This window comes from Melopsittacus undulatus, chromosome 3 (genome assembly GCF_012275295.1).
Source record: "Melopsittacus undulatus isolate bMelUnd1 chromosome 3, bMelUnd1.mat.Z, whole genome shotgun sequence".
NCBI lineage: Eukaryota > Metazoa > Chordata > Aves > Psittaciformes > Psittaculidae > Melopsittacus > Melopsittacus undulatus.
Window position 1 is genome coordinate 87872814 of NC_047529.1, and position 15324 is coordinate 87888137.

The 15324-nt window shown below is 36.0% G+C and overlaps 1 protein-coding gene across 5 annotated transcripts in view; it reads left to right on the forward strand.

The window, feature by feature from the left end:
• FAM120B (family with sequence similarity 120 member B) overlaps positions 1 to 15324 on the forward strand; it is a 51848-nt gene that overhangs the window by 19120 nt on the left and 17404 nt on the right. For all 5 annotated transcript variants that reach the window (XM_031048546.2, XM_031048549.2, XM_031048550.2 and 2 more), the window contains exon 6: positions 3324 to 3416. In XM_031048546.2, coding sequence (XP_030904406.2) covers positions 3324 to 3416 — 93 coding nt within the window. The remainder of the gene's footprint in view (positions 1 to 3323; positions 3417 to 15324) is intronic.

Here is a 15324-nt window from a genome sequence, read left to right on the forward strand (position 1 = left end):
GACTTTGCTTCCCTCAGTAACAGATTTATACTGGTGTATGTTACATAACAACAAGTTCTCTCTGCCTTTTCCTTTCTTCCTTTTTACAAGTTTGCTCAAACTTAGACGATGCAGTGAGGAAGTACGTACAGGAATTATGCAAATTATCTATATAGCTCATTTTTTTAATTATTATTTTTTTCATAGCAGGATATAAATGGAAAGTTTTTTGAAGATAACATTTATTAAACATAATTCTATGGCTTGTGGTTTCAGTTCAGCAAGATGCATGTCATATACGTAGCTTTTAAATTATGTTTAAGTGTTTTTTGTATTTGGATATGAAACTATAGTTTCATTTATCTGTTTTCACTCTTTCATTTATTTATTGTGATATCCTGTATAACCTTTCATAATATGATTGCTAAATTATTTTGGAGGGGTTTATTTAGTGGGATTAAGAAGAGTAACAGGATAGAACACCTACAGAAATGTGGATTTCCTGAGCCTTGATCACAGCAAAATTAATAAAGTGGAAAAAAACCCATCTTGTTAGGGATTTGTTTTTTTGGAACTTACTATTTCAATGGCGAATGCTAAAAACAAAGATGAAAACAGTTTTGCAGCTGATGTTTTCAGTAAGAATAATAGCAGAGGACTTAGCAGTAGCAATAGCAGAGAACATGCAATGGACTTAGTTTCATGGAAGGTTTTTCGTGGCATTGCCAGTTTCTCAACACCTGTTCCATTTTTCTGAGTCTCTTCTGCCCTCTGAATTTCACTGATACAATCTACCCTGTGAACCAGACTAGGGAACTGATTTGGATTAAACTGTTTCTCACTGATGAGTTATGTGTTGCTTAGTTGTCCATTTGTTTTCTTGGGTGTTTGAGAGGAGAAGGTTGAGAGCAAGAGTGTCAGCATCCACATTTTAAAGTTAGCCATACTGCTTCCATTTGTTTTATAGCTGAGAAAGCTGTCTAACTGTATCCTAATTCTTGTTTTTACTTAACACTTTAGTCTTGCATTTATATTAGAGAAGGAAGGCAGATTTTTACCCAAAAGGTGATTTAGGATGAGCAACTTGAAGCAGGCTAACATAATTTCCTTCAGCTCATGTAAGAGAGAAGTATACTTCTTAAAAATGTTGTTACTTATCGTCAAATCTAAGTTTTGCAGGAGCCAGCATACTGACCTACCCATCTGGCTTCCTCAAAATTCATGTGCAAGTATTTAATGAAAACTTAAGATGCAAGTTTGGGGTTTTTTTCCAAACAAGAAAAAATGTGAAATAAACAAATCTTAGCAATGTAAAGAAAGTGTCAGTTTGAAGAGTAATCTTTTCCATGAGGGTTCTTTTCAAACATCCTCCAAATTAAGAACAGAAATAGTGAAAAAATTACAAGATAATAGGTCTGTCTTTAAAGCTGTTGAAATTCATTCATTCGAATACCAAACTGTGGAGCCTGCAAAGAAAGGGAAAATTTCTCTTTCAAGCTCTTGCAGTTTTGGAAGAAATCTGACAATGGAACTACGATAACCCACCAACTTTGGTGACTGAATAAAATATTTCTCAAAAGAAGTGTTTTGGTATTTGTAAGTCTTTTGTCTTATCGGCTCTTATCGGGGCATTTCCTTGCTGTCATACTTGCAAGCAGTCATGGACTTATTTTTCTTAGGACACAATTGTGCAAGTATTAAGGGCTGTTTGTAAATGAAAGTCACTTTTTCTGTTATTGCAATGCATACAATGTACAGGTTTAGTAAGCCTCTCTTGTTGCCGTCTACACAAAGGTGACATCTGACTTAAAATACAGGGTAAAGTAGGGCCATTATCACATCTCAGCAGCCTGGTGGAGTTAATGAATACCAAGAAGCATTTAGAATGCTTGAAGTTTTTCTGATACCCCTCACATTCATGTGCTTAATGCAAATTTTAAGAGCATTGTAGAAGGGAAAGTATTTTATAGTAGGACAAGCAGCAAGGTGTGATTTTAAAAAAGAATTCTCAGTAATGGTTGAATAATTTGTATCTTGAACAGGAAAGAATGGGTCACTCTTCCTAAATAAAGTGATTCTAGGTGTCTGCTTATTGTTTGGGACATTCTTGTTTGTTTTGTTGCTGTTTGGTTTCGGGTTTCTTGTTGGCTTTTTTCTTTTCCTACTGATCTACGTTGTTGGTTTGTTGGTTGGCTTTTTTTTTTGTTAATTTTTATCTCCTTCATTTTTTTCTGTCACTTTTTGATTTTTAATAGCCTCAGAACAGATTGAAATGGGATGTACACAACATTCCCCAAAAATAAAGTGAGTGCAGCGTTTTAGGCAACCTTTTATCTACTGTAAACCCACAATGCACATTTCTGTACTTTGCAACAGAAACCTTTCCTCAAGTTCCAGCTGATAAAGAATTTTAATGCTTTATGGATTTCACTTAGAGACCTCTTTATAGCCTCAACATTTGTAACAGATCTTTGGTCCTGGTGCGCATGTATCATCTCTAGTGTTCTTGGTAGAGGAAGCAAATGATCAGAAAGGGACTGGTACTGTCAGGGAATCAGCCCAGCTGGTCTAGAGGCACTGTCTTTCTCCTGAGTTGATAATGTGCTTCTGTAGAATCTCAGAATACTTTTTCACAACAGTAAATGCCTCCATTCTCCTTTTTCTGATAGAAGTATTAGAGTGAACTGTTAATGCAAATTTAGGATTTCTCCTCATGTTTTTCCCCTTGAACATTTTAGGTTTAGTTTTCTTATAGTTTTGACTTCTTTCAGCTTAAGTATGCAGCCTAAAACCTTAAACGAATCCAAACATGTTTTGTTATATTTTAAAATTTAGCTTAAAGTGGGTAAGTGAAATATTTTAGATTATTTTAAAAGTTCCAACAAATAACAATGTAAACCTTTGAAAAAAAAATCCGAAGGGTGGTCACGTCTGTGGCTCACTGAGGTGATTTTCATTCTGAGTCTTGATTATAAAGAAATGTATATATTTTTTTTTTAAATCTCAGGTTTTTACTATGCTTAGTGTTATGGAGATGAAGAAATTTCTTGTGATTAAGAAACTCCAAGGGAAGAGAAGGGAATACATGAAGGGTGGGCATCTTGTTTACTGTGTGGAAATCCATGTGTAAACAGTTTACACAGGTATTGGGCTATGTGCTTCATTCAAATTGTGGAAGTATTTTGTTCTGTTAAAGTGTCTTCTTACATGATGTATTCATGGTGGTCATAATTTCATGAGGTTGTTGATTTATGTTTGATGTGCTTGAGCACAAGAGGAGTTGATTTTCAGAAAGTTCCTCTTCAGACCTTTCAGATAATGTGTTATTTTTTCATCTGTTTTAGGTCAATAGCCTCTCTATGGAGGACTTGAATGCATTTGTGGCACTCATTCTCTGCCTCAAAGGGAAGTCAGCTGCTGAACTGGCAAGTTTGCAGGTATGGGCTGGATTAATTGAATAGCATAAAATGTTCATGGTAACTGTGCGATAAATATTTTGGGGTGAAATTCTACACTAAGTTTTTTCCAGATACAATAACTGAATGTCATGGTAAATATATAGACTTTTAATGTGCTACAGTTCATATGAATACTTACATTTGTTAATCAGATTAAAAAAAAAATAAAATACAAATGGTGATTGCAGTCCTCTCAGATTTCCTCCTGACTTGGCTTCCAGACTTCCAGCTGATGGAAAATTTGTAATTTTGAATCCTGTCATGCAACATTGCTTCATTCTTTTTTCTTGAGGATAGTGTTTTGGGATATAATTTTTATGAAAATCACTATATCACATAAGGTTTAGTACTACTACTTGTGAGAGAACATAAACATAACAGAAACTAAAGCAAAAAAAAAAAGTAATTTCCTAAGGTGGCCCAATGTAGTGAATACCTTTTGTATCACACTATTCCATAATTTTTCGGGAGTTCTTTTTAATATTTTTATATACTCTCTGCAATCTGGTTCTTTTTTTCATTTGCTATCTTTTTGAATCCATATGTGGAAAAGCATGTTCCTAGTTGGTTATTGCAGTAGAAACATCTAAATAGTTGTTGTTGCATATCTAATTATACAAGAGTATTTTCAATCTCACAGCTTGCAATTGTATTCAAAGTATTAGCACCTTACAGCACAGATTGCACATGTCAATGGTTGTTTGAGTTGTAGGCTTACTTAAAAGTAAGGGGGAAAGGGTTAGAAATGGTAGGAACCTTAGCACATTTTCACTCTGAAAATCTTCCTCAGATTTCCAGTAAGTTCTCTGTTACTTTGAAGAGTCCATGTTAAGAGTTGTAAAAGTACTTTTTGTTGATGGCAAAAAGTACTTTTGTTGATTGTACTTTTTGTTGATTTTTGTTGATTGTGATTGGTAACCGAACCACTCCCGTTACTATCCATTCATTTCTAGGGCACAGGGACCAAAATAACAAAACCAGTCTGATTCCTATTTTGTTATTTGATGCATTATAACAGACAAAGTCCAGTCTCCTATGAATTTTTTCAGAATTGATCACAAATTTGTTCTGCAGCTCATCAAGTATTTGGTCTATATAACAAAAAAGAAGCAATGAGTTGAAGGCTGTATGGAAAACAGCAAAAATGTAGGATTTATTTCTATTGAAGACATTATTGCACAGTGTTGCACTTAACATTGAGTGTATCATCATTTTATCAAGTCTTCTGATAGTCATTCAGTAAAAGCATAAAGGAAGGCAAGAATAAGCAGGAAGTGTTGAAACTGTTTGTTTATAGGTGCACTCACAGGTACTATTTTGTAAATGTTTGAGGTGCTTGGAAGTTTATTCTGTTTGAATTAGATGTCTTTGCATGATTCATTTGTGTTGTGGTTCTGTGAAATTATGAATCTGAGTGTTGTATCTGAACACATAATATTAATCCATGTATACTGCTTATCAGCAGTCATTCTGCTAATTCAAAGCTGTTCACAAAATTTTGTAACTTTCCCAGGCTGTGAATAGGGGATAACAGTTTCAGAACTTTCCCCCATTGCTTTCAGATTAACCTCCCTTTCTGTATTTTGATGACCTGGATTTCCCAGAGGAGAATAGTTGCTGTTTCTCAGTTGGTTGTGTACCTCTGGCTTGTCGAGCTATATTAAGAGAAGATGTTGTATTAATTGTCATAAAAATACTTCTTTGTCTTTATATATGTCACCTATAATTTTGTGGTAGCACCTAGATCAAGCTGAAGATTCATATGAGGTTAATCTCACTTCACAGGAAGAGTAAAAAGTGGTTTATTTCTTGTTTCTGTGCTTCTGAAATCTGGTGTGTAGATGAAGTTGATGATGTCCTGTGAATTTTCTCTTGGAAAGGCCAGAGATTAAACTAATAGAATAATTTATATAAATATTCTAAAAATAATGATCAGTAAAGCAAGCTTTCTGAGCACTGTAATTCAAGCATCTAATTTTCATTATTCCATCCCAGAATAGCTTAAACTGGTTTTACTCGTTACTGTGTTTATTTGGTAGTTTCACAAAATTGAGTTATGCTGTTAAAATATTTTAATAGTTAGCAACTATGGTACCAGTAGGTATTTAACAGCTTAATTTTCTATGTATTTGTGTTTAAAGTTGAAGGATCCAAGTGCAATTGATTACACTAACACATATCTAATATATTAGTTCTATAGCAGGAAAATAGAGGAATAGTTTAGTCTGTTTACCATACTTCTTATTCTCCACTGAGAAGTTAAACTTGATCCCTAGAACTTAATAACTGAGCTTCCATAGAAGTTATGTTAAACTTAGTAAGCATCTGCAAAATTTTCTGAATATGCTTGCTCATTTGCAGTTTTGGACTTAACATTGCATTATTATTTTAAGTGTAGGAAAAAAGTTTACTCCTTGTGGACAGCTCTGTGAAGAACATTGATTTGATAAAAAAAATATTCTGTTCCTACAAAGGAGTCCATTAGCAAATATGTTTTAGCAAAAGAAAACTAAACTCCTATTGTGAAGTATGAGAGAAAATGTGAATAGAGCCTGTTCCACTGATAAGGCTGAAAAGCTCTCTTCATCGTCACTTTCAAATCTACTTTCTGATGTAGTATCCATATTTCATAGTTAATGAGATTCATAAACTTGCAAATTTATGCAATATAAATGTTCATGGTTTGAATAAAGTGGGTTGAAGCCAGAAAACTCCATAGTTTAACTCATGCTGAAAGAAAGTGGATTGTGGACATATAACTAAAATTCACATTAAATAGTATTTTCTGAGAATAACAACGTATATACATGAAGGTTTGATTAGTTTTCAAGATTGACGGTTTGGAAATACCAAAATGTATTTTTTTTCCCCCTTGTTGCCCTGTGCCTCCCTTATATGGTAGATTAACATTCTGCTTTGCCCAGGCCTCCCATAGAGCTCATACATAAGGTCAGAATTAAATTTTAGACCCCAGGTTGCCTATTTCCCTCCTTTCTATTTTACATTGGTGTGTGGTATTGGCAAAAAGCCCAGAGAGCCATCAGTCTAACTTTGAGGCCATTGTTGAGGAACAGAGACACCAGCAGTCATGCTTACAGCCTTGTTTCTTGTACTGTGCTGGCCCTGGTTGTTTACAAGTGCAATTGTAGATCATCTTTACCTGTAATGCATGTAAAATACTGACCAAACACAACAGACCATAATGACTTATAAACACAAGAACATTTTTTTCTAAGATTTTTCTAAATATGTGAATATATGAGAAAATTGTATTGGAGGTGCAAAGCTGTGAGTCACATCTTTTCAGAAAGTCGTGGCCAAAGATGAGATGGAAAGATTTGGTTAAAAAGGAAATATACCTGGAAATTGGTAGATGAAATTTGGGTCCAATTAAATGCTTTTAAAATTGAAATGTGTGTCAAAAAATATGAACTCAAAGTTAACAGCAGATGCATGGTTGGACATAAATATCACTTCTGGAATTTATGGCACTTGCAAGCACTTTATAACTTTGCCATAAAAAGAAAAAAAAAAAATCCAGTTATGCCAGAATATCTGCTTTGGAGTAATTGCATCTTTTGTGCCACTTGGAAAAGGAACAGTTTGGCTGTATATGAGGTATAAGAAAGTCAAGCGCTGAAGTATATTCCTTCAAGTTTTCAAATGCCTTCAATTATTTAAAAAGTATTACTGATGCAAGATGAGCAGTCATTTTAGATCTTAACTGGTAAGCTCCAGAGAGTCTTTGCAATTTGATTGCAAATGAACTTTCACAAAATACGTGTTAAGTATTACTTAGAATCATAAAATTGTAGCATGGGTTGGAAAGGACCTTAAGATCATCCAGCCCCATCCCTTCAGCCATGGTTAGGGACACCTTCCACTAGAACATGTTGCTCAAAGCCCCATCCAACCTGGCCTTGAACACTCCCAGGGATTGAACATTCACAGCCTCTTTGGGCAACCTGTTCCAGTGCCTCACCCCTCTCACAGTAAAGAACTTCTTCCTTGTGTCTAACCTAAATCTCCCCTAGCTTTTGGAAAAACAACAATAAAAAAACAAATACTCAGCAAACTAGTTAACTAGTTTGATGGGCAGAAGCTATTAGCAAGAGTTGTAGTTCCATGGGATCTTCAACTGTTTTGCATTGTACAGTGTCACGGAAGCAAAATTAGCTTGGTAGTAGCATTATACTAATATTGCACAAGATTTTTTCTCTGAATATTTCTCTGAGGGATGCTTAGCCACATTCATGTGATAAAGCACAATGTTTTAGAGCAGTGTGTGGGTATCTTGGTTTGGGTCCCTCAAATTTCAGAAAGATGCTGCTAAATCTATTCTGTATTTTTAAACTTGATATCCTTTATCCCTTGCCTTGTGAGCAGAAAAGCATAAATAATACCCAGATTCTGGTCATTCCAGAATTTCAATCTTCTGACCTATTTGGGAACCCAAGATAAGTTTGTCAACACCATTGGATGGGATACTTTTAAGACAGATTCCAGACAGCCTTTGTGAGTTATTTGTATTTTTCAAAATATAATTGCATAAAAAAAAAAATCCTTTCTTCCCCAGGGCATGTGTTTATTGTGCCTGTGTGTCTGTTTCCTAATAAATATTTGCTTAAAGTCTAATTGGACTGGGTAAAACAGAAAATACAGGTAAGAATTTTGTAAAGATCTCAAAGATAAACCTCTCTTACATACTTAAGACCTGCTTCTGTGACGTACATTAATATTAACTAAAGTGGAATTCAGGTACATTGTCAAATGCTTTATTGAATCAGGATCTGTAATCCCACAGCATCTGAATCTGTGAAAGGTGTTTTAAAAATAACAGGTGAGATTATAACTGGCAGAGGGTTGGAAATGTCAGGGATGAAAAATCAGTGAAAATACAACTATATCTTAGGAGCTGAAGTTACTCACTGCTTACAGCATTGCGGAAAGTCCCATCTCTATATTTGTGGCTATTTTCATAAGCATCTTTTGAAGCTCTGAAGGAATTCAAGTTTTCTTGGTCCTGTTGCATGGACAACTGTTCCTTTGCTGTTGTTGGTTCATAAACATATAAAAAGTATTTTTTGGGCTTACATATTCAACGTCCAGACAAAATTGCTGTTCTGCCCCATCTCCCCCATTTTCGTCTTTACCAAATTTGGTATATTTGGTATTATTGCAGTGTATTTCCCTGAACATTTTTTTACAGTTGACATAATCTAGTATCAGAATTCACATAACTGTGTGAATTTTGTTATGTGTCACTGGCACAAATACAAACCCCAGCATGACTAGATCATCTCGTTCACTTTCTGAGAAAAATATTCTTTTAGTTGGATTCAGTTTGCTTGTGGAGAAAATTTTGGGCAAGAATTTGAACAAGAGCCTTAAAAGAGAGGATTTCTATTCCTATTGTGGAGGATGATGTTGCATTTTTCCTCAATAATTGTGTGAATTTGCTCTGCGTTTTTGTGAGTTTCCCCTTTTACTGCCCTATAGCTCATTATTAACAAGGTTTCAACAATGAAATACCAGCAGTTTTTCAGTTATAAATACTTCTACAGTTTATATAGCATAAAGAATTTTTCAGGACATTTCAGGTAAAAGATACTGGAATTTCAGATAACAAAATTACTGTTAATTTTTAATCCACGCCTAAGAATATTGCAGGAAGTGAAACATAATTATTTAATAGTGAGGATAATAAAGTGCTCCCAAAATATTAAGCAAACTGACAGCTTTGAAAAAAACAGAGATCGCTTATTCTAGTGAGGGAAAATAATAATAATTTCTGGTAACAGGTGACATTTTCCTGCCAAGTTTGTGTTGGTCAAAGTGTATGTTTACTCCTGAGATAAGTAGTTTTCAATTTCTTGCATATTGTATGTTAGAAGAATCAAGCGGTACATGATGGTTGGAGGTGGTGTTTGCATGGTGTACGTGGGGTTGCTCTCCATTGCATTTAAGGGGTGATCTGCATCCCCACAGGGCACGCAACGTGCAGGGGCTGGAGCCAGGGAGGGAAGGGAGCATGCCGCCAGGAAGCGGAGGCATGCATGCACCTGCCTGTCATCTGCTCAGGGCTGCCTGCACCTGCCTCTGTGCCCCTGTCACGCCTGAGCAGGAATGTGAGCTGCACATCTGTCTTGGCTTTCCCTGGAGAAGCAGATGGCTATGTGTAACTTCAGAGAAGCAGAAATGGTTTCTGAAATGACCTAATGAGCCATTTATAGGTGGATGGAGAAAGAAGATAAAACAAGCCTTTAGGCATATGGTTATAGTGCTTTGTAGGATGTACAGGAATTCTTCAAATTGCTATAGTAGTAATGTTCATCTAGAAGATATAAGAAACAGCCAGGCTAACTAAGAACTGATTAGTTCCCTTTCTTTTCAAGTGTATTCTTGACTGACGTTATCATTGTCCAGGGGTTAAAAGTCAAAATGGTGTCCAGCTCCTATTTGTTGCTTTCTCTGTGACTTTGGTCAAACTGTTCAGTTCTTTCTTGTGTGTTAGTTCTTCCTTGTAACACTCATGCACCAGTAGTTGCAATAATAGAAGTTCTGTAGCAAAAAGTGCTGTATAAATGTGATTTTTTTTCATACATTCTTAACATTAATATTGATGTCACATGTGTATTTTCTTCCCCTTCACCTCTTTGTTGGGATTTTTTCATTTGACATTCACTGAACAATAGCTGAGATGTGGTTAAAGTAGCTTTTTATAAAGAAATGGAGCTGTGTTAGGAGGAAAGTGATACATGTACATTATAACATCCCCTACCAGCATTATATCTTAGCACCTCAAGACATCATTGCCCATTAAGACAGTTCTATCCCAGTGCTGGAAACAAAACACAGGGTTGATAAACACTAGATTTGTAAAGGTGGTTGTGTGTTATCTCAAAAAAAAAATAATGATTTATGGGGAGATTTAGTTAATTGTTTAGGAATCTGATCAGATTATCTAGTGTCACACCAGCACAGGCACATGTAGGATGCATAAGCATATTAACAAAAAAGGTATATTACATTTAGCTACGCTGCTATATATTCCCTGATAGATAAGAGACATTCAGTTCTTTGCCAAATACAAAATCATGTGTGTATTGGTTTTAGCAAGGGCAGTTAATGAATACCTAAGTATAATTTCCTATTTATCAGTAGTTTTCTATTTACTTTCTGCATGTAAGACACAAAAATACATCTTGGCAGAAAATATTCTATGCTAGGACTGAAGTTCCATAAATTCCTACTAAAGCCAGTGAATGCTACTGAATCTCATAAAAGCAGAGCTGTGCCAATACACTTTTGCAAAACCATCCCTCAGTCTTCTCAGTGTTACTTACTTTTTAGCAAAATTATGCAATTGTTGTATATTGTATTTGTACACTGAGGCTCAATACAACAGAGGCATGCTTTGGTCTAGCACCAATGGCAAGTAATATTTTTTGTTTATAGGAGGCTAAAAACACAGTGGTTCTGCAGGAAGTTTGTTTTGGCACAGCATCATGTGCCAAAAAATAAAAAAAGAAAAAGGGGTACCTTTTTTTAAAAAATGGCTGTGGATCAGTTCCTGAGGTTGGAATGTCAGTAAATGCTTGTTTCATCAGCAAAGTACCTGCAGAGTTCAGTGCTGCTTAAGTGCTGCCATCCCAAAGTTTTGCTGATTACAGAACATGCGTTTTCTTTCAAACAGCGTTCTTCTTCATTTTAAGTACACCTTTAAAAATGGCTGTTACTCTCACATATAACACTTCCCTGTTTGTATCAATTTGCTCTGATATAGTGCCGATAACAAGGAAATGTAGAATATTACACATAAGTAATGATATTTTCTTTAAAACCTTTATTTGTAGTTAGTTCTTGAATGTCTCAGAAAACCATCTGTATGTAATAGCTGTGTGCACCAAACAGGGATTCTCTGATTTTACTGTATGTGTTCATCTGAACTATAACATAGAGTTGGTGCTCTTATGCCAAAAGATAGCAGCTTTCGAGTATGGCAAATAAGATTAAAAAAAAAAAATCCAAAAGAAATAGGTATCCTGCAAGTGGTACTCTCGCAACTTAATTACAAATCAGTTCTTCGTATCTTGAACATACCTGATCACAGGTTGCAGGCTGGCAGTTCTTTCCAAAGGTCATGTGTGTTAATACTGCATTGATTCATGTTTGATTTGTCTTGGAACTCCAGATTGTTGTGAAATAGCAGCAGACTGGTTCTTTTCTTCCTCAACTTGTGGACTTAACTGCTAGAAAGCTGCTTAGCCAAAACTGTTTACCTTGGACCATATCACTTCAAAAGGTGAACTGTAGTATCAACAATCTTATTGTGCAGCTGCTTTGCAATACAAAGAAACCTGAGGAGAAGAAAAACCAAACCCAACAAACAGCAAAGCCTATATTGCATTGGCAAACAGTATTTGTTCTCCTGGATTTCTCTGTGCTAACCATCTTCACACAATGACAGTTTTATTTGAAGAGCCATGATAATATACCAGCCATAACATTCATAACAGTCGTCATAATGTGTCTGGAATGTTCAGATATATTAAATTTTACCTAATGTAGTTCTGCTGAGGTTCACTGGATCAGGCTCTTAAAAAGTATATACTCAAAACAGGTTGAGAAAAGGAATGGTCATACCTTAGGACAATTAGATAGATCTTGAACAGCTACTCTGCTTCTGGGGGGGAAAAAAACAGCTCATTTTTAAGCTTGCTTAATTAAACCTTGGACAGTTTTAGCAATGAGCTCCCATCTATCAAAATTTCTTTGAAGTCATAATGATGTCTTATTCCACAGCACTGGTTTCATAGTACACTATAAAAAAAACGTCAACAAGATAGTCCACCAGATAGCAGCACACTGAGTAGTGGCATGCCTAACCAGCTACCATTTGCCAGTATAATCTGCGGCTGTGAAAAGGCACACTGCATTAAGAAATGTAGCCAAGTATGCTCTGCTGAGTAATTGTGTTGGTAGCAGGGTTTTTGCTCCAAAACATTTTCCATGGACAAATCCTATGATTAAGGAAAAGGAAAGGGCTGAGGTAAGGTGTGGATAAGGACTTTAAATCAGGAGTATGGTCAATTTACAGGTAGTGGCAAATGAAGCCCCTCATTTTAAAGATTTTGGTAAAGGAGCTAATCAGTGTAGAGTAGAATACAGAAATATATATAGTGAGTGTCAGAAAGTAAAGGAGTGTGTTGTAGTTTAACCCCAGCTGGCAACAAAGTACCATGCAGCTGCTTACTCAGTCCATGCTCCCACTTCCCCCTGGCAGGATGGGGAGGAAAATCAGGAAAAGGTAAAATCCATGGGTTAAGGTAACAGCTTAATAATTGAAGTAAAGTAAGATATTATTATAGTATAATAATGATAAAAAAAAATTAAAAGGGAAAAGAGAGAGGAGTAAGCCCCAATAAATACAAGTGATGCACAATACAACAGCTCACCACCCACAAACTAATACCCATCCCAACCTGAGCACTGACTGATGGTTCCTGGCCAACTCACCTCAGTTTATATACTGAGCATGATGCTCTATGGTCATAGAATATCCCTTTGGCTAGTTCAGGTCAGCTGTCCTGGCTGTGCTCCCTTTCGGCTCCTTGTGCCCCTCCTCACTGCCAGAGCATGGGAAATTGAAAAGTCGTTGACTTAGGATACTTAGCAACAACTAAAACGTCGGTGTGTTATCAGCATTATTCTTAGACTAAAGCAAAAATACAGCACTGCACCAGAAAATTAACTCTATCCCAGCCAAAACCAGAACAGAGTGAAATAAGTTTGATATCTGGGGGCTTACAATGGAAGGTTACTGGTAATAAGAGAGGGATGTGACCTTTTGCAAGCATTTGAAGTTTTCCTCTATGTTCCCTAATAACTTTTAATATGTTGGCTAATTTCAGCCACATTTGACAGAGATGTAGGAGTCTGTGAGAGAAGTTACTGCCAGTTGTTTTAAATAGACAGCTGGGGATAAGGGGAAGGGACTTTAAATTGCCTAAGTGGAGGAACCTTTAATGTGACATCATGTTATTAGGGCATCCATGTGAGAGGGAGACATTGCTACAGGCATGGGAAAAAAAATCAGATAATTACTGAACCATTTCAGATGCCAGTGACACAGCACATGCAGGAGTCCATCAGTTACTGGTGCAGACATACCAGGAGTCTGTTAGCACTTTGTCCTTCATCAGGACAAACTTTATTAATTGCAAGGCAGATGGAGCTACCAGTACTTCCCCTTCTCATAATTTGAGAGCATTTAACTATGTTTGGGGGGGGAAAAAAATGAAAAAGAAAATGTGATCTTAAGAGTTTTCAGAGTCCCAAACAAATGAAATGTATTTTGCTACCAAATAAATTCAGTATTATCTATATGAAGGAAGGGTAAGGAGATTCAAAGGTTTGTCACCAAAAACACGAGCACGTATTTAAAACAGGAAAAATTAACAATCCTAATGAATCCATTCACTTTTATAGAAAGGACATGGCTGCTGGCTGGGCTACAGTCAGATGTTAGACTGATGACTGTAGCTCAGAATTTATGCAAATGTTCTATAAATATCTCATGTATCATGGACTGTAATTAGCCCAGTAATCATTTAGATCAGAGGCAGCCAGTTGTGGCTAAAGACAGAAAGATAATGTTATTTTAATCTTTTTTTTTTGCAGGTGCTAGTGTGGTATCTTGTACATAACTGCACAAATAAGATGAAGGGACTAAACTTTTTAACTTGTGACCCTTATCATCACAGAAATGTAATTTTTGCTGGGGTTTGTTGTAGATATGATTAAGAGCTCTGATAAAGGCTAATATTTTTGAAAACCAAACAAGAAATGAGAAGCAGACTTTTTAGAACTGAAGGAGACTTTTGTCTGCTTGCAGATGAGTTAGCAGTAGTACTTTTGTGTTGTTACTTTTGAGAGTGCATAAAGGTAAAAGAAATTTGTAAGCTTTTTTTAGGACGACCACTTTGGAGTTTTTTGCTTAATGTAAATAACAGTGTTGTTCCAAGAAAGGTATCATTTTACATCAAACTCCTGATAAAATCCAGTCAATAAACTTTCCTCCACATATAAATACTAAACAATTGGGTTGTTTACTGGTAAATATTTACTGCAAAGCCTTAGAAGTGTTTAGAAACTGGTTTATCTAGTTTCTGTTGCAGCAGATGCCCTCATAGGATCTCTTTTCAATCCTCATTTTCATTCACTCACACCTTGTTTAAGCAGGAAGAGCTTAATTTAAGCCGTAATCTTTTATCAGAATAAACCTTAGTCATGTTTTCAAAATACTGGTGCTCTTTTCCCCACTCAGTTTGCCAGATCAAGGAAGCAGGTGATGTACTACGCTCCCAACAGCCTCTTGCTTAAAGCTGATTGATGCCAAGTAAATGTACTGTTTCACCAGCCCATCTCTGTAGAGTAACACTCCTTCAGTACCACCATTGTACTACTTTAGGTTATCTTTGCTGAAGAACAGAGCATATAGCTCCAGTGCACAACATCTTCTGACAGCTCACAGTGAGAATTTGGTGGGGAGTGAGGGCCTGGAAGTAGATGATCTTGAGGTCCTTTCCAGTCCAAACCATTCTATGATTCTTTGGTCCTGTACTAATGGCTGAAGGCAGGAAGATTTGGAATTCAAGAAAGCAGTCTGTATTTTGGTTGAAAAAATCTTTTTAGTGATACTTTTTGTTACAGTGAATTTAAGTTTAGTGAAGTTGTCATCAGTTGACAGTTTATCTCTTTATATTTGAAACACAATGTGTCTTACCTCTCACAGGCAAAGCTAAGCCTTACTGTTTTAATGACAAGTTCCTGAGATAGGATCTACCTGCTGCCTTTATTACTCAAGCATAAACTGCCTATGGTT